The 24,213-nt window shown below is 54.4% G+C and overlaps 1 protein-coding gene across 4 annotated transcripts in view; it reads right to left on the bottom strand.

Moving 5' to 3' along the window:
* Nucleotides 1-23,799, bottom strand: part of PAX7 (paired box 7) — a 101,547-nt gene extending 77,748 nt beyond the window's left edge. The window contains exons 1-4 of one of the 4 annotated variants that reach the window (XM_006188265.2): nucleotides 23,118-23,799; nucleotides 20,327-20,562; nucleotides 19,636-19,765; nucleotides 18,532-18,666 (exon numbers count right to left, since the gene is read on the bottom strand). In XM_006188265.2, coding sequence (XP_006188327.2) covers nucleotides 18,532-18,666; nucleotides 19,636-19,765; nucleotides 20,327-20,562; nucleotides 23,118-23,202 — 586 coding nt within the window. In that variant the 5' untranslated portion in view covers nucleotides 23,203-23,799. The remainder of the gene's footprint in view (nucleotides 1-18,531; nucleotides 18,667-19,635; nucleotides 19,766-20,326; nucleotides 20,563-23,117) is intronic. The other 3 variants (XM_032495304.1, XM_032495303.1, XM_032495305.1) reach the window with 3 other exon arrangements.
* Nucleotides 23,800-24,213: the final 414 nt, after the last annotated feature.

Raw genomic sequence — 24,213 nt, 5'->3', positions numbered from 1 at the left:
CACCGGTCCCCTCCCTGCCAGCCCACCAGGGCGGGCCCCTCTTCTGCCGGACTCTCCTCCCCCTCCGGGTCCCCAGTGAGAAATTTGATTCAAACCCAGTTTGGCACTTGTTTGCATATTGATTGCGTGGTAATTAAGTGGCTTCATCTGTGGAGGGGACGCGCCACCTGCATTTCTAAGCTTCCCAGTCAGGGGCCAGGACGGGGGCTGCAGCCCTTGTTTCTGACCGTGCAAACCGGAATCTGGGGAGACCGGCTTCTGGTTGCTAGAAGGGACTTACGTCGCCTGTCCTTCAAATAGTATTCTCTTTTTGGCGGTGCTGAGATGAGTTGAGAAGGAGCTTGCACAAACCTGACCAGCTCCAGATGAAAGAGTAGAGTTACATGAAATCATCATAATTATGCCAAAAAGAAAGGAATACATATGCGCTTCTGATGTCACTGTGTCATGACAGGCACGTGCAAGGCAAGATTAGTTCTCCCTGTGATTAGCCCCTCCTGAGCCACTGGGAGGCTGACCTGAGTCCCGGACCCAAAAGCCAGAGAGGCAGGGATTCAAACTCCTGCCTCTTTCTCTAGACCTGATCTTGGGCAAGTGACTTTACCACCCTGAGCCTCAGTTTCCTCATCTGTAAAATGGGTTTAGCAACACCTGTGATATTCACAGGGTTGTGGGTTAACGGGGCTATTGCCTGGCACACGGTGAGTCCTCCACCATCCCAAGTTTGTTTTCCAGAGCCGCATCCCAGCTGGAAATGAGCATGATCTGTTCATTCCTAATTATCGCAGCCTTGCAAATTAGTACATGCTACCTTCCAGCCCACCCAGTGTTCGTTTTTTTGTTTTTTTTTCCTTCACTAGCCCCAGTAGTGAAGTCCTCAGGGGGGCATCCGTCACCTTTGCGGCTCGCCAGGAGGAAGTGGGTGAGTGGATTCAGGGAAAAAAAAGGCTTTGCATCTCTGTGCATTGGTTTTGCTTTATTATGTCGTGTTTTGTCGCCCGTTAAGGAGAAAAGAGTTGGAGCTGACACATCTCAGGCTGGGTCACAGCGTCCAGCTGGGATTCCAGACCCCACCCCCGCCCTCCCCTCTCTCTCTCTCATGTGATTATTTATTGGATATTTCCCCCTGGGAGGGGGTGCCCCTCCTCTTCTTTAACTTTCCCCTAATCTCTGGTCTAAGGTGATGGACTTGTGGGAAGTGTTCTTTGGAGCGAGAATTTCTTTACAGACTGTTTCCCCTTTCCAGCTGGGTGCACGGAGCTGGGGGCGGGGTGGGAGGGGGAGGGGGGCTGGGTCACACCAAGTCAAGTGGGCAGACCCTGTGAACCGCCCCTCTGGACAGGGCTGTGGTGCCTCTCTGGTGATTTCTTCACTTCCTAGGTCTTGCCATTGTTCAGGGCTGCAGCCAGCTGCGGGCGTTAATCTTTGGCGTATTTGCAACCCCAAGAAAGAAAGGCCCGTGTGCAACAGGGCTGGGCTGGGGGCCCAGGGAATGGGCAGAGGCTGAGACGCCAGAGTGAGGAGGGGGATATGCATGTGACTGCACACACGTCCGTCCGCCAGGCCCCGGGACAGGGACCGAAGACAGAATAGCATCCATGCACGCTGGCGTGTGAACCTTCTGTTGTCACTTAACTCTTTCCAGGGGGACAGAAGAGAGATGAGCTCAAGGCAGCCCTGGTTTCCCTTCCTGGCTCAACCCCTGGCTAGCTAGGTGACTTTGGGCAGATGACCTGAGCTCTCTAAGCCTCTGTTCCTGTCTGTAAAATGGGGGCAAGTGCATTTGGACCACAGACAAATGCACTGACCTGCCCCCGAGCCCAGTGGAAATGACGCAGCCCCATGAATACACACACACCCAGGGACATCCACCCCAGAGCACAAAGAGATGCACCCCTGTATCTATACAACCACACAGCCCTGATCATGTTCACACTCAGTCCTCACACTTCATATCACGAGGACACACCCCCACACACCAACAACCCAAGACAAAGCCCCCCACCTAATCTAACCAGGACCCACCTACCTTGACCTCCTTCCGGACTCACAAAATACGATCCATCAGCAACCATGCATACACAGTACAGTTGCAACAACCACAAAATACACACAAGAAAGATGCTCCCTTAACAGAGGCCCCAACAACTGCCTTCCAGCACAATCCCGAGGCCCACTGGGATTCTCAGTTCACAGTCCCAAATGCAAGTCAGAAATGTGGGCGGGGTATTCCATTAAAAAAAACAAATCAGCAAGCCCTCTTCTGGTTGAATCTTCTGTTCATGACAAGCCTGTTGCTCTAGAGATGGGGGAAGCCACGCCCCTGGGACACGGGGACCCCGTGAATCCGTAGAGGGCATTTCAAAGTCAGCTGCCTACCAAAAGCTGGTGTGTTGTAGCAGGAAGAGTTCATGGCACCTGGATTCTATTACTGGCTCTGCTGTTCTCTGGCTGTGTGACTCTGGGGAATCAAGCAAACCTCTCTGAGCTCCACTTTCATCTGCAAAATTGGGATAATAAATAGCCACAGGGCAGGGCTACAGGGTTAAGGGTTAAGTGAGAAGAGATACATAAAGCACTTGACATGGCTCCTCACACATAGCAAGAGGTGGGCAGGTTGAGAGCACAGGCATCCAATCTTGCAATGAGATGTACCCACCTGTCTGTGCCCAAATGGATGAACACCAACTTGTGCCTCAGTTTCCTTATCTTTGAATGAGCATCTTAATGATCCCTCCTGCAATGTGCGCTTGGGAGGATTTCACGAATTCATTCCTGTAAAGCGCTTAACCCAATGCTTGGCACAGAGTCGGCTCTCATTGGGCTACTCTCCTAAGTAGATGGTCAATAAATGGCTGCCTCTTTCCTGCCATCCAGGCTGCAGGTCAAATATCACCTCCTCCAGGCAGGCCTCCCCGATAACCCACCTACTGTCACTTCCCTGGCCAGCCACTTTCTATCATGACTCTGCTTTATCTTCTTCAAATCCTTGTCCACCTTCTCCAAGTATTTTCTTACTTGTGGAAGTGCTCGTTGTGCAAGCTCCGTGAAGCCAGGGCCTTGTGGGGTTTGAGGCTGTCCTCCCAGCTCCTAGAACAGTGCCTAGCACGTAGTAGGTGCTCAGTACAACACTGTGGGAATCAAGCAGTGATTCTAGCTCCAGCTACCCGGGGCACTGGCGTTGGGGAGGGGAAGAAGGATGGTCGAGGTTGCAGGTGCAGGAGGGGCCTTCCTTCTCCTCCCAGCCCTGCCTTCCTGCGCACACCCCACCCCCCTCGGGAATGTGACTCCGGGCTGCTGGCCCAGCCTTTCCGCTGCCTGCTGCCAAGCCCAAGTGGCCAGCCGGTGAGCCCTTGATGGGTTTACCTGGGTGTTAATCCCCCAACAATCCCTCCAGGCCTGACCCGAGAGCCAGCCTCCATTCTTGTCCTGGGTCTAATTAAGTGCCTGAAATGCCACTTCCCCTTTCAAACCAGGCTGCTTTTCTCCGAGGTGAGTCAGGTAAAGCCCAGCCTGTCCCTCTGAAGCAGAGGAGGCCGGAAGCCCAGGCAGGTGCACCGGGGGGAGGAGGAGGCGCTGAGGGGCCTGGGGGTGTGGGGGACTTCTGCCTACCCCTCTTCAGAGAGGACAGACACCTGCAAAGCCCCTGACGCTGCCTAACCTTTTGGGGACCCTGAGCCCTAGGAGACCCAGGAAGACTAAGGATCCCTCCCCAGGGAACTGAACTGAGAATTCAATTCCGGGGCTCCATGGTCACCTCTAAGCCTCTGTAGTCCCCGGGTTAAGTAGACGTGACGCCACTTTCCTTTAACTGCACATCTGTACCTAGATGGATGGGTGGAATGGATACTGGTAAAATCTAGCTGTGTAAATCTAGATAACTGGACCCCCCAACTCAACAGATTATCTCTGGGGAAGGAGAGGATTCTCAATTTTTATCTGTTATACCTTTGTCTGATTTGAAATTTTACAAGAATATGTTAACTTTCATACTATCTCTTTCAAACTCATGTGAAAAGAGATCCGCATATATATTTCAGAGCCCCTGATAAAACAATGGGCGTTTGACCTGGGAAACCCTCTTCTTAGAAACCATCACAGAGCCTCTATGCCACACAAATTACTTCCAGGTGTTTTATCTCATTTCAGTCGCACGCTCCCTAGGTGCCAGCCACCTTTTCTGTGTTTTCACTCATTTGCTCCTTTTGTAATTTTTATCTCCATTGGATGGATGAGAAAACTCAGGCTCAGAGAGGTGAAGCGACTTGCTCAGGGGACACAGCACAGGAAGGCTGCACCTGGGTCTCACTGATTTCGAGCCCAGAGCTCCTTTGTGGCCCAGTGTGGCTGCCTTTGGATGCAACGGCTGAGGACCCAGAGCTGAGACGAAAGTGAGTGTCTGGAGGCCATCCTTGTGGTGTGGGCAGGAGCTGGGGACAGCAGGACAGGCATGGTGCCCTGGCAGATTATACCCTTGATAAGGGCCAGTGACACTAATAAAAGGCAAGGGACCCAGTGACTTTGAAAGAAGGTTCCATTCATGGTGCCTGATCGAACAGCCTGGTGATGGGTCCCTGTTCTGACCCTGTTCTCTATTTGCTGTGCAACAAGGAACAAGTCCCTTCCCCTCTCTGGGCCCCAGTTTCTCCATCTGTGAAACAGGGAGTTGCACTAGATCAGCAGCTCTCAACTCAGGTGGCCAGGACAGCTTACCCAAAAGCCACTCCCCTCAGATATCCCAAATCAAGAAAGTGCCCAAGTGTGTAGGCTTTGCAAAAACAGCTGGATGATTCTGCGGCACACCTTCTGCTCTCCTGGCCTGTGGATTTTTCCATCTCCTCCACTCGGCATTGAGTCCTCCCAGGACCAAGCCAGGATGGTGCTGCCACCCAGCCACATCACCAGTACCCCAATGAAGCACAGAGAGGGCAGCTGCCTCCCCCTGGTCACACAGCAAGCTGGGCAGGGACTCAAGAGGTAAACCCCACTGTAGAGACCAGCCTAGCTCTTGCCAGAGAGACCTCCCAGCCAGGAGAGAAAGTTCCCTAATCAGGGGAACAGAAGAGGAGGGGAGCCATTTGTCACCAGATAAGAAATATCAGCTTATCTCTGAAGACCAATAACCACAGCCTGGGGCTCTGATTCCAGGCGTAAACAGAGCTTCTCCCTCCTCCCCTCCTTCAAAGTAGCCACCGAGAGGAGGAAGCCCTGACTCCTCCTTGGGACAAAGCCCTGTCTCACCAGAGATTCCTCTATCAATGGGGGAACAGCGCTGGTTTTGACCTCTTCCCCTCCAGTGCAGACATGCCCAGAGCATCAGAGCTTGAAGAAGCCTCACCTGCTGCATCACCCCTGAAACTTCTGCTCAGAACACCAAGGCTCCACGGAACACGGTTTGAAAACCACCGGCTGATTGTGCCCTGCCATTGTTCGGACAAAGGGACAAGAACCGGAGAGACTAAGTGGCCTGTCCGGAGTCACACAGCAGTTAGCGCTGAAATCAAGGCCTCTTTATGGGGCCACAGAAGGAGCTGAATTCCAACCCAGCCAAGATATGTGGTTACTTTCCCTTGGGGCTTCATCTTTTCTTGCTGCTAAAAGGACTCTTCCCAGGAAGATGAACAGACCTTCAAAGGGCCAAATCTGGGGCATCTGTCAAGTCTCAAGATTCCCAGTAGGTATTCATGGGTGGCAGTGAGGGTACCAGCTTAAACCATCATCTCCCCAGGATCTAGAGTTCACGAGGGATGGGGAGGGTGCTGAGGGCTGCATTGTTCAGATGTGGCGAGAAGCACAGCTGGATTTGTGCCCTTCAGGTTTCTCGGGGTGAAGGTATCAGGGTCCTGCAGACCCTATCAGGAGAGAATTCTCCTCTCCCTACTTCCTAATCTCTCTGTGCCTCAGTTTCCCCCTCCAAAATGGAACTTAAAAGCACGTATCACTTAAATACAAAGGTGACAGACTGCAGGGATGGGAAAGGCCCCCATCCCAAGCTTTCAAATTCCTGCTTCAACCAGCTTTCAGGGCACACCTGCCAGGGGACCAGGGTTATTTTTCCCTTTGGGGGGCACACTCATGCCACGCCCTCTGGACTTCAGCTTTTCCATCTGTAAACTGGCCAGATGACCTCTAAGGCCTGTTCAACTCTGTCTTACTCTTTGGGGTCTCAACTTGGAGAGGAACTCCAAGGTCCCTTTAATTGACCTAGCCAGCCCTGGGCTCAGCACACCTGGGCATCAGGTGGGAAGAATCTGGGAACAGCTGCTTCTCCCCTCCTCTCCACCTCAGGCTGGGGCCGCCCTCTCCTAAAATCTCTCCACTGGTCCTCGGTTCTCCCTCCCACGCCCATGTCACAGCATTATCAACCCAGCTGTCTCTTCACATCTTCCAGTACATTCTCTGCTCAGTCCAACTCCCTGCCTTGGCTCGCCTGCCCTTGAAATAAGTCTTAGCTCCTTAACTCAGCCTCGGGGAGTCCACGATTGAGGCTCTGGTGCTATCATCCCCAGAGCAGCCCACAAAAAAAGAAGGGCTTCATACATTGTTGTGGGATGAAAGGATGAACAGCCAAGATGCCTTCAAAGCACTTCCAAGTCATTTGGGTCAGGGACCGGACATACCCTACTTCGAGGGGGAAGCAGCCATGGTTGAGGAGGGGATGTGACTGGGGGTCTGTGTCACCTTCACCTCCCTCCTTTACACCTGGGAGATACTTCCACCATCTCCTTCAGTCACCACGTGGTGCTCACCCCCACCTCCCCACCCGGCCAGCCAAAGCCTTTATGGGGGAGGGGAGAGGAGATCACAACTCATTAGGGGAAGAGAGTCCGTCCACACATCTAAGGGGCTGCTGGGTTCTGTTAGTTTCCGCCTTCTCCCCTTGGCCTCTATTGAATGAGGAGCTGCCCACAGGGCACACTGATCTCTTTCACTTAAGGAAGAATACTATTTATTGGCACGTGGCTGAGCACCTGCTCCCATCCGACCCCACCCCAGCCCAAATATGGTGGTCCCTTATAGATTTACAGCCCCTATTATTTTTAAAGTCATAGGGGCTGGGCTCTGGATTGAAAGAGGTCTTGGAGAAGAGGAGGTGAAAGGGATTGGACAGTAATATTTATTCAGTCTCCCAGTTTGTCTTGTGCTTTATGTAATCATACTGTTGACTCTTCCCAAGGCACTTTGAAGTTGTCACCCACGGGGCCATTTTGCAAATGGGGACACTGAGGCTCTCAGGGGACGTCACTCAGCTACCCAGATCCTTCAGACTCGGACTTTCCTCCTTCATTCCTCCCTCCCCGCCCCCCACTCAGGCACCTCCTCTAGAGCATCTCAGAGGAGCGGCCTCTGTTCACCAGACATCACTGATCAGACCGGCAGGTGGACGCGGCTGCGGATGGCTCTGGCGGGGGGGGGGGGGGGGTGGGGGGGGGGGGGGTTCTGGCCCCAACTCTGGGGTTCACAGACGCAGAAAGGATGGCCCGAGGGCGCTTAGCGACCGACAGACAAGCCTGCTTCGAGGGCTCTAACTTTCTCCTTTCCTCTACCACCCCCTCCCAAGAAAGCCACCGACTCCAGGTTCCTTGGCGACCCCCCCCTTCCACCTCCGTGGGCCGCCGTGGGCAGCTGACCCGGCAGAAGCTCGGCAGTCGCAGCCCACGGGGCCCGGCTTCCCCTGGCCCGGAGCTCGGTTTTGTTGTGGGGTTTTGTGCGTCCTGTTTTGTTCCGTCTCCCCGCCCCTTCCCGCGCGGGGCCAGCCCCCTCCCTACCCGCTCCGGTCCCCGTCCCCTCCCCCTCCCGGGCTCCCAGCGCGCCCGCTCTTGACTTCATCCACTAAGTCAATAGCCCGGGCGCGGGCGGGCCGCTCCCCCCGCTCCCCCGCCCCGCGCCGCCCCCCGGTTTTCTTCTCGGGATAATGGGGGCTCTTTGTGGCCTAATCAGCCTCCTGAGGGGCCAGGAGGCCGGGAGCGCTTCCCCCGCGGCCGTCGGTGAAAATGAAAGCGGGATTAGGCCGGGGCCTCGGCCCACACCATAGTAAAGCGCCACCAGGCATTCGCCCCTTCAAAGCCCCTTTCGGGGGTTTGGTTACTTTATTTCTAAAGTTGTTTGTATTTCTAAAGTGGCCATTGAGGCGCGAGCGGGGACTGCGCCGAGAGGGCGCTGGGAGGAGGGGGCGGCTGGGCGGAGGAGAAACTCTCGCAGCCTCCCTCTCCCCCTCCTCGGACCCGCTGACCGGTTTCCAAAGAGCCTTTCCTGGCCCTTATTTCCTCCCGCCGCGGGAGGTGGGGAGGGGCTCTCATCCCCACTAGTCAGATGGGGAAACTGAGGCTCGGGCACTGGAAGTCACTGATGCAAGGCTCCACACTAGGAGATGGGGTCCCGGCATTAAAGCTCAACTGGGAGCCAGGAGGGGAAAGGGGCTTTTGTTTTTGTGCTTTATTTTTCACGAGGAGACGCTCAGGAGCATTTACTGCGGTAATCGCCCATGGCCCACCAGCTACATCTCTTGTCGCCTGCCAGTACAGGCCATCTAAAGGAAAGTCCCAACCCGAACACAATTCGACCCCCCGAGGGAGGGAAACTCAGTCCCACTATTAAAGAAAGTTCCAGAGCCTCTTTCCTTAGGGTTCACTCCTAGGACCTTCAATAAATCCCAGAAATGCTGGCGCCATAATTCAGAATCTTCTGCCATCACGCGATGGCGGGGTGCAGAGATTTTGAATTTTGGAATTTGCAGGCTGCTGGAGGGAGAACAGAGGAAGGGGTAGAGATAGAAGTTGGGGGGTGCAAAAAGCAGCAGAAGAAAGGGGTTTCTCCTAGCTGCACCCTGTCTCCCACATACATTGGAATCTTTGTTTTCTGTTGGAGGTTTTGACCCTCTGAAGGGTGAATCCAAGCTCAAAAAGTCCAGGCGTGGAGAAAAACCTGTAAAACTGGGGATCTGGGGTGGGGGTGGGGCGATGCTAAGTGCAAATTCAGGGCTCAGCTTCTGGTTCTGCAGCTGGACCAGCAGTCAGTTGTGTCCGTGGTTACAAGGGAGCTCGGGAGATAAAGGCACATCTGCAGGCTTTCACTGGGACCAAAAGAGTTCTAGAAGGTTCTTTAGGACTCCTCCTGACCCCTCCCAACCTCAAAGTTGTGCTTTAGAGAAGAACTTGAGCTTGAATCTGATTTTCTTGTCTACACAGTCCAGGTAAATCCCGTGCGGACTTCTAGGACAAGTTTCCAGGGTACAGGAGGACTGGAGCCCATCTCCACGAAAAAGTATATACAACACAGCACCCAAATACACATACACCCCACGAAACTCTGCCGGAATGTTGCACCTCTCCACCTTCCCCAGTCACCTAGTGACTCGCAATCTGAATTCAAACCCGAAGCCTTAGCGGTCCCTTTCCACCTGTCACCGCGTGCCCTCGTGGAGTCTTGGGATCCTGTGAGGGCCCCGCGGAAATGTGGCTGCCCACTCGGCTGGGGCTCTGTTGGGTCTGGGTCCCACGGAAAGGACCCCAGAAAAGTTCTGGGGAGAGTTTTCCAAGCTACTTCTCCAGTCGATGCCCCACCCCCTTTTCTGTTCGGATCTGGGGGCCTCTTTGATCTTCTGTCAAACAAAGAGCGCAGTGAAGGCCAGAGGCTGGGGAGCCCCGCGGCCTGACTGCTCCTCCCTCCTCCTCAAGCTCGAACCCGCTGCACTTCCAGGCTCTAGCCAACGCCTGCGCCTTCTGAGATCAGGTTGGCGGTTGCCTGCCAAATTCAGAAAAGGCCCAAACACATTCTGCTGTTGTGTTCATACCTAGAACCACCACAGACACACACTTCACCCCCTCTCCCAGCATTCACAAACACCCAGACATACACAGGTTGCCTGGCAAGGAGGTGGGCGCACAGGGAGATGTAGGTAAACACTCACACAAACACGTGAACTGAAGCATGCCTGTTTATCGCAGGCTTTTAATTTTCTGTCTCCACCACCTGTCTCAGAACTCCACGAAGGCAGGGACCCTTCTTGAAGTCTTGGGTATTCCTGGGCACTTAACACGATGCCTGGCACATAGTAGGTGCTCCAGAAATTTTTGCAGAATGAGTTAAGAAATTCATCCCCTAAGAACATTTCTTTTTCTTTCTTTCTTTCTTTTTCTTTCTTTTTCTCTCTTTCTTTCTCTCTCTCTCTCTTTCCTTCTTTCTTTTTTCCTTTTCTTTTCCCCCTCCCTCCCTCCCTTTCTTTCTGACAAAAGGCGGGCACAGCATTTGTGCTTACCTCTGTATGTAACAACCTCATTAAGGACCCCCTTCAACCACCCAAAGTTGGGTGGGAAGGTGGGATCTGCTGCCTCTGTTGTGGAAAGGAGAGGATCAGCAAAGGCCAGACAGGGACAGGCTCTCAAGCCCACCTCTTCCCCCACCCAGCCCCTTCCACCATCCATCTCCTCCTCCTGGGCTCCTGCTCCTGGAATCAGAGTCTCCTTCAGGAATACTGGAGTCACCAGGAAAAAATTCTTAATGGGGGTATGGCCTCCAGAAGCCCAGAGATCACTTTATACTGTCTGTAAAATTCTTCCTCTGTGAACCTCTGTGAATGACCAATTTCTTAGAATTTTGTCTTAGTGCAATTCTCTGGTCTGTCATGGAAGGAAACTGAGACCCAGAGGGGCTGAGAGGGTTGTTCAACATTGCATTGCTAGCAAGTTGGGAGTGGGATTGATGGCAGCACCCTTACTTCCTGGGCCCGCGGCAAGGACTCTGCCCCTCCTGGACTCCTCCTGCTAGATTCAACTGGAGATTGGGAGAGCAGGCCATCGGAGGCGCCAGGAACTGGTGGGTGTGAACTGGATTCAGAGTTGTGTGAAGCTGTCAGCTCGTGCAGTGTTGTAACTTCACCCTTACTCACGCTCCAGTCTGTAGGGTTCGAAGCTGGGGAGTGGGATGGTCGCCTGCGCGCCATCCCTTCCCAAAGCTGAGAACTTGGAAGGGGCGGCCGCTAAAAGCCAGAAGGCGGGAGCCTCACTCTCCGGGCAGTGAAACCCGGACTAGGCTGTTTATTTAACGACGCTATGAATAAGGATTCTCCGCCCGCACCCTGCTCCCAGTCCCGACGGGGCCAGGCCGCTTTCCAGCGCCCGGGTCTGAGCGTGGAGCCCGGGCCCCAGCCTCGAGGTCGGCCTCCCTCCCGCCCCGCCGGCCCGACTCGCTCGCTTCTAATTAAGCGGCGGGATCGCAGCGAGCCGCCGGGCCGCGCTGTAATATGATGAACTGCCTTTGTGCCAGTGTCACCGAAAGCGCTTCTGATAAGGGGAAGCCGCGGAGGATCAAAAGGACGACAGCGGCTCGCCCGCCTCCCGCCGCCGCCCGGCTTTGCGCGCTCGCCCTCTCCGCCCGCGCTCTCCCGCGGGCTGTCTCCGGGTCCCGCGGTCTCTCCTGATCTGCCCGTCCCAGGCCAGCCTTTCGGTGACTCCGCGCCTCTTTGTCTTTCTCCCTGCTGTTCTGCGCCTCCCTCAGCCCCTGCGCGTTTCTCAGCGTTTTCAAATGCTCTAGGCAGGTTCTCTTGTCCCACGCTGGGTCTTTCTCACTCTGAATTTTCTAGTGCGCGCGCTCGCTCTCTCTCCTGACGCTCTTCCCCTCCTTTCTGACTCTCTCTCGTCCCCACTCTGTGGCTCTGTGTCTCCCCGGCCTCTGCCCATCCCTCCCTTGGTCTCGACCCGGGCTCAGGCCCTGTGCAACCCCAGGGCTTGGGCGGCCGAATCTTGGAAAGGTCCACGAGCTGAACCGCGCGGTCTCAGGGAAGTCGGACCAATTAATCCGCAGCAGGCTCGCAGGGCTCCCAGACCCCTGGCAACCCACCCTCACTTAGCTGTGGATCGGAAGGCTAGACACGGGCGCCCAAGGCGCCCTGGAATGCTGTAGGGGCCTATCCCGAGCGTGACTTGTGGTGCACACAACTTCGCCTCACCCCTCTTTAGGCTGCAGCGGCCAGAGACGCTCTTCCTCTCCCCCGGGGCTGAAGTTCCAAGTGCAGCCCACTCCCCTTTAGCATCTCCTTTCCTACACCCCTTCCTTTGGCCCCCACCTCCCCTTTGCCCTCGACCCCTTCTCTTCCTCCTCCAGGCCCCTCCCCCTCGCTTTCTCCCGTTCCCTCCGCAGCTCTCTCCAGACTTCCCTGCCTCCCCTCTCCCTTCCCCCCACTTTGTTTGAAGTTCTGGAGAGATCTATCTACTAATGGGGAAGTTTCCCCCCTTAGGTCACCGTTCTGCCTTGATTCGATTTGGGAAGGCGAGTTCCCTCCCTCCCCCTGCCCGACCCCAGTCGAGGCCAATTGCTCCAGAGCAGGTCAGAAAGCGTTGACCCCATTTCCACCTTTCCCTCTTTCAGCCAGAGCTGGGGGAAGGGGGGAAGAAGAAGGAAGGCGTAGGACCGCAAAAACTGAGGGGGACGTCCCAACCTTCCAATCCCATCTCATCCCCATCCCCAACTGGGTTTCCTAATTACCTCATTAGTCTGGAGTGGGAGAGGGAGACAAGCTATTTTTCTGGAATCCCTGGAATGTGCACCCCCCCCAAGTCAAGGCCTTCAAGGCCCCAAAGCCCCTGGAGAACCTCCCCTTTGGGGTGTCTCTTCTGTGTTCTATGTCGCAGGAAGGCTTCCCCTCTCTAGGCACTGTCTATTCTGTGGTGTGAGTTCTGTCTGGCTTTAGACTATGCGCTTCCAGGGCCAGAGCCAGGGGTCTTGTACGTTTCATGTTTGTATGGTTAGGTGCCCATTAGGAATGAAGCTTCATCAACTTTGCTGATGATGGCAAATAAAAACTCCAAAGAGGCAACCTAGAAGGAAATCTTATTTGCTGAGTCCTCTCTCCCTATATAGAAAAATATGTTTGTATATAATATTATTTATATAAAATGTAGTGTGTGACAACTATCATTTTCAGAAAGATATTCTTTAGGAAAAAAAAAGAAAAGCTCAAATAATCACCTTACTGCTTTAAGGCTACTGTTATATGTGCTTTTAAATCCTTCCATGTAAATTCCACTGAAAAATTTGGAAAGCTGTGAAAGGGGAGGGGGCCGCGGAGGTAGGAGGGGGGAGGTTAATCCGGGTTTAACGCTGCGATGCCGTCTTAGGACCAGGGTTAGCCTGATTGCGTTATCTCTTCCCAACATTTGAGACGCCCATATTTCACCCAGCCAAATAGCTCGGAGAGCAGCGCAGATGGCTGCCGTGGTCGCGCCTCAGGAAAATGTGTTATTAATATCTAAATAACTTCCCAATACTGTCTGGTAAATCTCCCTTCCACCATTCCAAATGATGAATTCGTTTGAAGTCTTCCCCTAGCCTCATCTTTTCAATGTCTCTCTCTCTTCTCTCTTCTTCTTAGCCAGGCTTATTTCAAACTGGTAAATATCTAATTCCTTTAACGGCTGGGCCGTGCACACGAGTCTTTTAGGTACAAACGCCTGCAAACAGCCGGTGTGTGGCGGTGCTTGCCCGGAGGTGAACAGAAAACCCGCACGCCCTCGCAGCAGGGACCCCACCCTGTTAAGAAATGCGTTCGGGAGTCTGGGGCCGCGGGGGAGCCTCAATCTGGGAGCAGAGCCCTTCCCTCGAGTGCCCCGCGGACCCTCTCCTGGCTCCCCGTGGAGTCCCAAAGGCACCCCTCCTCCCCAGCGCTCGGCTCTTCGGCGGCTCCTGTCCCCGAGACCCCACCCGCAGCCCCCCGAAGGCGTCCCTGGCTCTCTGGGGCGGATAATTACTCTCCGCTCGCCTGTTCTCCCTTGTTTAAAGTTTGTTTTCTAAATGTCTTCTATTAGATTATGTTCGTTCATTCCCCCTCCAACCTTATCTCCTTCTGTCTCTTCTCTCCTTGCCCGTCACACTCGATTTAGGCACGAGTTTATCTGGCAAACAGTTTGCCGACTTTGTTTATTTACCGCGGGTTCTGGGGCTGCGAGCGCGCGCGCGCCAGTGTTCGCCTTTGTAATAGTTATCTCATTGTTGTTCTTCGTTAGTCTCAGCTTCCTCCACCCCCTCTCTCTTCTTCGGTTGGGGGGAATGAAGGAAAGAAAGGGGGAGTCTTGTCAGCCCAGTGTGGGTTCGCCCCCTCGCCCGGAGCCCCCTCCGCAGGGATATCCCCCCCCCACACACACACCCCCTTTCTGTTCACCCCATCCCCCCACCACCCAGGCGCGGCGGAGCCCTCGCCCCCTCCCTCTCCCCCTCTGGTCTCACTGAATATCCACCGCCGAGCGCTGCCTAAAGCCGGGGAATTGCCTGACACCCTCCCATCTTCCTCCGAGCCCCCATTATGCGAAGCTGATCCCACTCTGAACAGCCTCAAATCCCGCCTGGACTCTGTTTGATTAGATTGCCAACCCGGGGTAATCCTTTGATTTGGTGGAGTGTCAATTACCTTTCTCTAAACACACATTTACAGAGGAGGGAACTTGTTGGTTTAAATCAATGCAGATTGTTTCTTGATAAATGGACTATCTTCGACCCCTCCCTCGCTCCCTCTTCCAAGGCCCCTCTCCCTGAGGGCCCCTCCCCTCCCAGTCCCCGATCTCGCCTATCCAGTAAACAATGCCCCTTCCAGGTGTGAAGCCGAAGAAACGGTGTGGGCTGAGGAGAGCCGTGCCCCCCTTCCCCTATTCATTCGCTCCCCCGGAGCCTAATTAAATTTGGCAGGTCCTTGTACACACAATCAAAACAGCTTCCTCCAGTGTAGCAAACGACCGAAAACCGCATTAGCAGCTATCGCTGCTGCCAAATTAAATTGTTTCCCACCTCCTTTTACAAGTGTCTAAAACCGACACTTCGGGCTCTCCCCTCCTTTCCGATCCTTCTCCGTCATTTCCCACTCCACACCTGTAACTTTGCTGTTTTAAAAATAAATTAAGGAAAAATGCAAAGAAACACAAACCTGCCTCTCACACACGCCCTCTTTCACACCCGGAAGTCAGCAAATTCACCACTGGACTGTGACATCCCCACTTCTCCCCCACCCAGAGGAAAACGCACACTCTTCTTTTTAATCTTGTGACTTTCCCCTTTATTTCATATTAACTGTGTCCCGGCTGGGCTTTCTACCCAAGAAACCAAAATAGTCTGATCTGGTCAGTTTCAGCCTAAACTTGTGCTTTGTCAGATGCAAGGGGCTCCTGGTGCTGTTTCTTCCTGTTGTTACTGCTTTTCTAAATTATTGCTTATTTCTTCACACTCATTCCCTAGCTCCCACGGAGAAATGGTTCGACTCTTTGCAAACCCCTATCAAATTTCCCACAAGAGTCTCCCTGGGCTCAGGTTGGGAAAATCTTTTTCTTTCCCATCCCTCCTCAAATCCTTTCCTAGCTGGGTCCCTGGCCTGTCCCTCCCCTGATCCTCAGAGGAGAGAGTCCAGTGCATGATGGCAAACAACTGTCCATTTCTTTTTCCAGGTGTGTAGAGTATGGCCAGAGCCCCTGTCCACAGCGGTCTGAGAATTCTCACAACCAACAATCCTAATAACTCAGTCTTAACAAGGATAAGAGCAAAAAAAAAAAAAAATATGAACAGCCTCATGAATATCAGCCCAAGGGGAGCAGGAGTGAGCTGTTCAGAGATGAAAGTGCACAGAAATAAAAGCTCAATTTAATCTGCTTTAAAACCCTTCAACTTAACGTTTGTGCTTCAAACTCTGAGAGTGAGGACTGATTGCGGATAAATAGTTTCTTACCATGCCTGGAAGCTATTACACCCCTCTCCAACACAGTTTCCTATTCAGCAGTCCCAGTTTTCATTACCAGCTCTAATAAGTCTTAACATTATTAAATGCCAAGCGGACGATAGGAAAAAACGGACTCAGGGAGGGATCTCTCTTTAGCGCTTAAAGAGGCGAGCTCTTAAACCCCTTCTTCGGTTGCTCCCCGCCATGAGAGGGGCAACCCTCGGAGAAAGCATTTGTCAGGAGCAAGAAGCCAAAACAAAGTTTGTGGGTGTGCACCCCTCCCCCTGTTCTGCCCATGGGATATCTCTGCCTCTCCCCACCTGGCTCACTCTGTTGGAGGCTGGGAATGTCTTTCCACCTTTAACTTGGCCATGAAACTGCTATCTGGGGCCTGGGAGAGAGATGAGAGGTTCCCACTGGTTGGTTCCCTGGAATGCCCGCCACTGGCCAAGGTACTCAAATCCGGAGCTGATACCACAGACAGAAAGACAACCCTCTCTCACCCCCACTGTCATACTGCCCATTCACACCCACCTACAATCATGCTGCACATCCACACAGAATCCCACTTGCGTGGAACACGACCCATGGCACTTGGATCCAAAGGCCCGTGGGCAAACAGCCACACCAAGAGACACATGGGCTTCCACAGCCATCCAGCTCCCAGTCACAGGGCCCAACACGCCCACTGTCACTCAAAAACCACAGTGCTTTCTGGACACCAGAGCCACCAATTTCATTTCATTTCTGCCACTCCTCTCCAGATTTAGCACATGTACTTTCAGCCTCCCCATCTGGAACTGCCAGCCTCCTCATTACACGCTTCGAGATTTGGAGCTTCCTGGTTCTACTGTGGGGAAAACCTCTGTCCAGCGAAGTTGCCTGTCGGCTGATTTTGTAAACCCAGATCAGCACTGGAAACCCCTGGACTCCTTTGAGCCAAAGGCATCTCCAAACTCCCCAATTTGCTATCCTCTTCCTCTCCTTTCCTTCTTCCTCAGAAGAAATGTATCTATTGTGCTTCATTACAGACCGAATTGGACATACTCCTGCCACACACACCTACCCAAAGTCTCTCCAAATAAAAGCAAACCTCCTTCTTGTCTCCCGGGGTACCTCTCAGAAGCTATGTCTGCTGTGCGGTATTTGGCCAGGAAAGATTATTTATGTTCTATGTCCCCCGCCCCACAAAAAGAAGTCCAAGTCCCTTTCCAATCTGAACTGAAACAAGGAGGGGGCTCCCCCACAAGGATCCCCGGGGCCTCAGCCGAGCCTGGGGCCCCTGGGCAATGCAGGGCCCCCTCCCGCTGCAGACCTGAGGCCCTTCGGCAGGCCCAGCACAGCGGGGTGCCAGGCACAGCCCGCTCCCTTTCTTCCCTGCCCTTTTGTCCCCGGTGAGACTGGGCTCCACTTGGGGCCCTGAATGTCAATAGCCTGCCCCCTCCCCAGCTCCAGGCTGCTCTCACACTGGGCTGCCCTGGCCCCCCCATCCTCCCCCCTCAGACGAGGACTGTGGGGGCTGGGCCTAGCTGGGAGTTGTCTTTGGAAGCGGGCTTTGTCTGTGAAGTTCATCTTCAAGGTTGGGAGAGACTGCTGAAAGCTGGAGGGAGATCTGGGCTAGGAGTTGGAGGAGAAGGGTGCCTTGAGAAACCTCTAGAAGGGAACTCGGGCAAAACACGCTCTTCACAAGTTTCTGTTCAGAACACTCCCTCACTTTTTGCAAAGCCACTGTGGTTTTTGGTTTTTTTCTCAGATTATTATGGCCACTGCCTTTCCTGTCTGCCTGCTGCCTCCCTGCGTTGTGTGTTGGGGGCTTAGCTTCTTTTCCCGGTCCGTCTTTGTGACTTTCGGTCTTCCATTTTTATTTCTTTTCCCACATCCCAACTTGACATGCGCTTGCCAAGTCTCAAAGAGACCTGCGAGGGGAGTGGTGGTGAGGGAGGGCTTTCCCTTCTCCAGAAGCTTCCCCTGTCAATAAACAAAAGCATAGTCCCCTTTCCTGGGCGTGCAGGCGCTTGAAAGATAAATGTCTTCCGTCCTGATCTCTAGAAAAAGTCAGACGCGGAGCTCAGACTCCAGCCCACGCGGCAGCCGCGCTAAAAGCGGGAAGCGAGTGTGTGGAGCCTGAATCTCTCTCTCCCAAGGGGATCCTCTGATCCTGGGCATCTGGGAACTTGGCCTCAACTCCTGGCCTCACCGGCGCCAGCCTAAGAGGAAAGCACCTAGAAAGAGCACCCCCTCGGTCCCCTCCTGCCTCCGCGCTGTCTCTGTTCGGCCTGGCATCGCGGGACTGGGAATTAGGCGGCGGCCCACGCGGCCTTCGCTAATTTTTATTGATTGCAGCGGTCAGTCAACTGTCAGGCGGGGTTTCAAGGGACCGTTTAGTGAGCGTGTGCGGGTCTGGTTAACAAATTCATTTAGGGAGCGGAGGGCCGGCTCCTCCTTCCTCGGCCCCCGCCCCCCTGCCCAAGTTTCCTATAAATAATAGATCGACACCGGGACTAGCTGCCAAAACGCCAGCCCCGGAGGACACACGGCCCGGCCCGGAGTCCTCGGCTAGAGCAGGCAGTCTGCGGCGCACGGAGCACCAACCTGCCGCCAGGCTCCCCGGGGATGCGGTGGCCGTCTGGGCCAGCGCCGCCGCGCATCGGAAACGCGAGCTCCGAGCCCCGCCCGGCCCGGGGGCGCACCGAGGGGGCGCTCTCTGCACATCCCGAGAGGCCCCGATAAAGTTCCGCCCGCCCGTCTGAGCGGCAGAGGCGAGCCCCTGGTCCGCCGCACCCTGGCGCGTGGGAAACGCGCGCGCGGGCGTAGCCGGCCCCGGGGCGGCTTCCTACCTTTGTCGCCCAGGATGCCATCGATGCTGTGCTTGGCTTTCTTCTCGCCGTCGTCCTCCTTCTTGTCCGCTTCGTCCTCCTCCTCTTTCTTCCCGAACTTGATTCTGAGCACGCGGCTAATCGAACTCACTAAACCTCAGAAATTCAAAGGCAAAAGAGCGAGTATAAGTCGTTGGGGCTGGGGAGCGCAGCCACCTGGGGCCCTGGGAGAAGTCACGAAGCCCACTCCCCCTCTAAACACACCCATGAGGATTTCCATCCGTGCTCCCTCCCAACACACATTTCAGCATTTACACCTACTGGGAGGCACAAGTAGAGTCACCCACGGAGTGACTCACACCTGGGGCACTCACACAGTGGCAAGACTGGGGCAGAGGCACCCACCTAGAGCACTCCTATACAACATCCTTGCACACACTTGGGCTTTACACTATCACATACTCTAGATGCACGTTGACACCCAGCTCCCCAGGATCTCCCCGAGGCCCCACAGCCCCTGCTGCTGCTGTCCCCACACTCAGATGCATGCCTGAATGCTCAGGTACACACACACATACACCCAGGACACTTTCCCTCTCACAGCCAGCATGGTTCAGGGGCTCCATATTTGCCGACCCACTCACTCATGGCTGGTGGCAGCGACAGAACAGAAATGGTGACTTAGAGAAAGGAGTCCAAGGAGTCCACGATCTACCCTTCTAGGATGGATTCACCTTTCTAAGTCACTGCTTTGACAAGGCACCAAGGGAGCTTCTCTTATCCAACTTTATAGGATAACTTTTTGCCCATTTCTTTCCTTCCTTCCTCCCTCCCTTCCTTCCTTCTTCTCTTTCTTCCTTTCTTTCTCACTCCCTTCCTCTTCCCCCTTTCTCCTTCTTTCTCAACTTCTTTTCTGTCCTTCTTCCCTCTTCCCATCTTCCTTTTGATTTTGATTCCCTCCTGTGCCCTCACCCTCTTCATGGGCACTCTGGCTCTTTTCCTTCCAACTTTTCTTCAAGTCACCTGTCATCCATCATCTCCCCATCCTTTCCCACCTCCAGCCCCACACACCCTGAGCCCTGGCCAGACTCCGGGCAAGCTCTGCTGGCTCAGCTGCCTTCTCACCTGAGGGCACGGTGCTGCGGTCACAGTGCCCATCCTTCAGCAGCCGGTCTCGGATCTCCCAGCTGAACATGCCTGGGTTTTCCCTCTTGTACTCCTCAATCTTCTTCTCCACATCCGGAGTCGCCACCTGCTTCAGAGGTGGAGGTGGGAGAGTAGGAGTGGAAAGATGGGGTGGGGGGAGGGAGATACTTTTAATATCAACCTCCCAAGAGCCCCAGGCCAGGCTGGTGGCTCTGGTCACCATGCTTCCATTCTGAGATTGGTTTTATCTTTCCAAGAGACCTGTTTCTGGCTCCCAGGAAGGCAGTTGGGGTGGGAGTGGGGAGGTGTGGAATAGAATAGTGGTAGGTAATAAAATGGAAACCTAATTAGGACCCCCAGGACCCACCTCACTGTTTCAAGCAAGACTGTGGGAAGTTTCCCTGGTCTGGGATGGTGATAAAGGATCTGGGCAGAGATAGGGACAACACAGGAATGACTCATTGGCCTCAAAGTCTTGGGCAATCTGAACCTCAGTGATCTCCATCCCTGAGAAATTCAAATAATGGGGGATGTCTGGGGCTGGGGGACACTCCTACTGTATGGAAGCATATAGACACCCTGATGCTACTGGATGACACAAGGAATCCTAAAGCCAGGATCCCCTAACCATGAGAAGGCTGGCTGCCAGCTCTGAGGCAGAGACACTCACTCTGGGCTTGCTGCCGCCAATGGCCCCAGGTCGGATGGACCCAGTCTCTTGGTAGCGGCAGAGAATCTTGGAGACACAGCCGTGGGAGACACGCAGCTGGCGGGAGATGACACAGGGTCGGATGCCGTGGTGGGCCATCTCTACTATCTTGTGGCGGATGTGGTTAGGCAGAGGTCGCCCGTTGATGAAGACCCCACCAAGCTGATTGACCCGGCCTTGGCCAAGTGGGGTGGACACTGGAGAAAGGAGGAGGAGATGAGGAAAGAGAGAGGCACAGAGTGAGGACAGGGAGGACATAAAGAGTACAGCCCTTTTGACTCCAGTTTTGTTTGAGCCCCAAGACTCCTGAAAACAGATCTGTGTTCCCCACATTTGGAGCTGTGGCAGTTCAGAGGTCAGGGAAAAAAAAACTCATGAAGCCAAGAGAAGGTCTGGTGGGGATGGAGAGAGGGGACACAGCTGGCTGCAGGAGTCCCCCCAGATGTTTATGTGTCCCAGTCCTGCCACACTGTGGAAAGAGAAAACACCTGGGGGGGTCCGAAGCCTCTGAGAAGGGGAAGGAGAGAGAGATGAGAGGACAGAACCTAGAGTCTGGTGGAGCCTGGAGATTCTGGGACCAATGGCTCTCTGTTGCCCAGGATGCAGCTTGGGCGGCAGGCCCACCTGCCTCTTAGAAAAGCCAGTAACAGGTAAGATGTGGCCCATCTGGTCAGTTGTTCCATGCTCTAAGTGGTCAAGACATATGCATTTTATTGGGGTCGAGAAGGGGCTGGTTGTTTACTTGTATTTACAGCCCTGGCTTGGGCAGCAGAACTGTCCCACCCGTAACTGAACAGCCGAGGCACAGCAGAGGGACCGGCAATATAATGCCGTTGGCCGCTGCCTCTGGGGGCACCTGGCTGTCTCTTGAGGGCCTCTCCTTCCTTCCAGCCCGTCTCAGAGTTCTAATTTCGTTTTGGGATGATTTGGGGACATGATCAATTGTCAGCAAGATCCTAAATCAAATGCCTGTTTGGCCTCAAAAATCCATGAACTGTCTCTGCAGGTTCAGAGAGTCTGGTATACAGATGGGCCAGAGTCCCTGGGTGTGGATGACTTTGGGAACCAGGAAGACAGCCTTCCCTGGTGTGTGCTGGGGAGAGGAGAACGCCTGGAAAGCCTTAATGCAAAGTCCACACAATTTCCTCCCAGAAGGTTGGGGGACACGCGGTGCACTAATCCGGCCTCGATCCCCCGATATGGGGACTCGGCGGCTGCGGAGATCTGGCAGATTAGAACGATTTCACAGCCGCCCGAGTAGAGGGAGCTGACAGTTTAATTGGAAGGGAGGAGGCGAGAAGGGGCTCGGGCTGCTGAGCCGTTCCTACCGCCTCCTCCTTTCCTCGGCCGGTCCCCCCACCCTTCTCTGTAAAAGTAGGTGTCTGAAGCCACCCTCGGATTTAATCAGAAATCGTGCGTCGCCAAGTCAGAGTCACTCGGTCTCCGTGGCGGGATATGCCATTAGCGCTCGAGAGCTCTCGAGCGCCCAACTTTATATTCAAGAGCCTCTTTAGCGACCGGCACTCGGCTCTCCTCAGTATTCTTCGTCATGTTGGGCAAATATTGTCCTAATCCGCTGTGCGTCCTCGGCCGCCTGTTTCACTTGCATTCGCCACAGGAGAGTGCTACGACAAATCCCCGGGCTTGTGCGCTCTCCCGCCTGCGTGGTTGCTCGCGCGCACTTGATCACGGAGCCACTCTCTTCGCCTCTGTCTAATTCAGAGACCCGCGCCGTCTAGCTGCCAGAGGGACCCCCCCTCCCCAGATCTCAGGCTGCCTGCCCATCCATCTCCTCCCTGCCTTCTCTCCCCTTCCTCACGCACAAGGGACTCATACAATTACAAGCAGAGTAGTTTAAAAATAAAAGTCGCACCTATTTCTAACCACTTCTCTCTCACACCCTGGGCTACCTACCCCTAGAAGCCAAGTGATCCCTCAGTTGACAGGTTGAAGGCTTTTCATTATTTTAAAAAGAAAACAAGACAAAAACGCAGGAAAGGGTCATGGCGGTGCGCTCCCAGCCCTTCCTCGAGCCGGGAACGGGTTCACCGCCCGTCCTTTCTGCTCACCCCGGGTGTTGGATATTCCGGGAGGACACCTTACAAAATTAACACTTTTCCCTTGTCTGGACATTTCGGTGCCCTCTTGCCATCTTGAGGTTTCTCCTGGGAGATTTCCAAAGTTCAGGAGCCCAAGTTAAAAGTTTTTGGGGGGAAATTGTTACTATTTATTATTTCAAATTAGTTTGTTTCCAAACCCCAAAGCAGGAATTTCTGTCCTAGTTTAAACATGTAAAATATCACACATTGCTGGTATTTCGAAATAAAGGGGATTGGAAGACCATCTTAGGGGTAAAAACAATTCAAAACAAGAGTAGAAAGCGTGTAGCTGGCGAACGCAGAGAGCGAGAAAGTCAGGGGGAAAGTATCTAAAAATAGTGGAATGAGCAGAAATTCACCAAGACTTGAAATTGACTAGGAGCCGAAATCTACTCGGAGTTTAGTCCTGCGGGTAAAGGCCAGAACCCGCGACCTGTGAAGCTGAGGCCGCGCGGGTCAGTAAAACCTACGCGAAAACGGACAAGTGTCGGTCCCAGAAACTTCCTGGGTCTGGCGCCCGGACTTGCACCCAGAAGAGAAGGGGACCCCCTGCTGCCGCTGGCGCCGCAGCCACCCCGTGGAGATCGCCACTTCTCCAAGGACCTCGAGGTCCTGGCGGAGGAGGGAGGAGAGGCAAGCCCAGGCGCTCTTACCTTCCAGAGGAAATCCCGTGCGGGGATAGTTCTGCCCGGGAGCCGGCCGCATCATCCTCGGTACAGTGCCGGGAAGGGCCGCCATTCTTGCGCACGCCGGGGACGAATCCAGAGTCGGCAAAAATCGCTTCCCGTCCGCTCCCTTTACCCCTGCTGCGATCTCTTTCTTTCTTCTTTTTTTTTTTTTTAACGTCTTCCCCCTCCCCTCCGCGAACACTCCCTACCCCCACCCCCCACCCCCGGCTGCAGTCAGTCGCGTCCAGAAGCTGGGGAGGGGGGTGAGGTGGGGGCGGAGGTTGGGGGGAGGGAAGGTGGCGACAAGGAAGTTCAAACAAACAAACACACCAACCCCAAGGCCGCCTCTGCCCGCTCCGCTCTGCTAGAAGTTGTGCGGGCGGATGCGCCGGGCAGAACCGGGAGATGGGGCCAGGCTGCGGCGCGGGGCCGGTGTACGCGGCCCGAGTCAGGGCCCCCGCCTGGGACTGGCAGGCGACGCGCTCTGGCGCTCCCGGCCAAAGTTTCTGAGCCGAGAGGCTGCGGAGTGGATTTCTTTTTCGTATTTATTTATATATTTATTCTCTCGCTCTCACTCCCCTCCCTCCCTCTCCTCTCCGACTACTCTCCACGCCTTCTTTCTGCGACCACGCTCACTACTCCCTTACACACCAGCTTTCACCTCCCCCGCCCCTCAGGAGACTTGGGGAGGGAAGAAGGTGCCTCTCCAGTTTCGGGGCTTGAGAGGAGGCGACAAGGGGTGACGGGGTTGGGAAGAGAAGAGAGAAAGCGAGGGGGCGAGTGATCCACTGGGTAAGTTGTGCAAAAGTGCTCACTGGAGTACGCGGAGGAGGAGGAGGAGGCAGCGAATGAGATCTGATAGGTTCGGACTTTTCTTTTATTCATGAGGAGGGAAGGGGGCCAGGGAGCAAGGGAGCCGAGGACCAATAACGAAAAGAAATCTCCAACGAATATTTTCTCCGTCTTTTCTAATCCCTGGCTCACCTCGCTTTTGGGGGGAGAATTTGAACGGCCCGTTAAAACCGAGGGAGCAGAGGCGGGGGGTTGGGGGCTGGAGGAGAAGGGAGAAGGGGAGGGGGCC

This window comes from Camelus ferus, chromosome 13, assembly GCF_009834535.1.
Source record: "Camelus ferus isolate YT-003-E chromosome 13, BCGSAC_Cfer_1.0, whole genome shotgun sequence".
Classification (NCBI taxonomy): domain Eukaryota; kingdom Metazoa; phylum Chordata; class Mammalia; order Artiodactyla; family Camelidae; genus Camelus; species Camelus ferus.
Note: the sequence above shows the minus strand (reverse complement) of the source record. Positions and strands in the feature narration are given on the sequence as shown.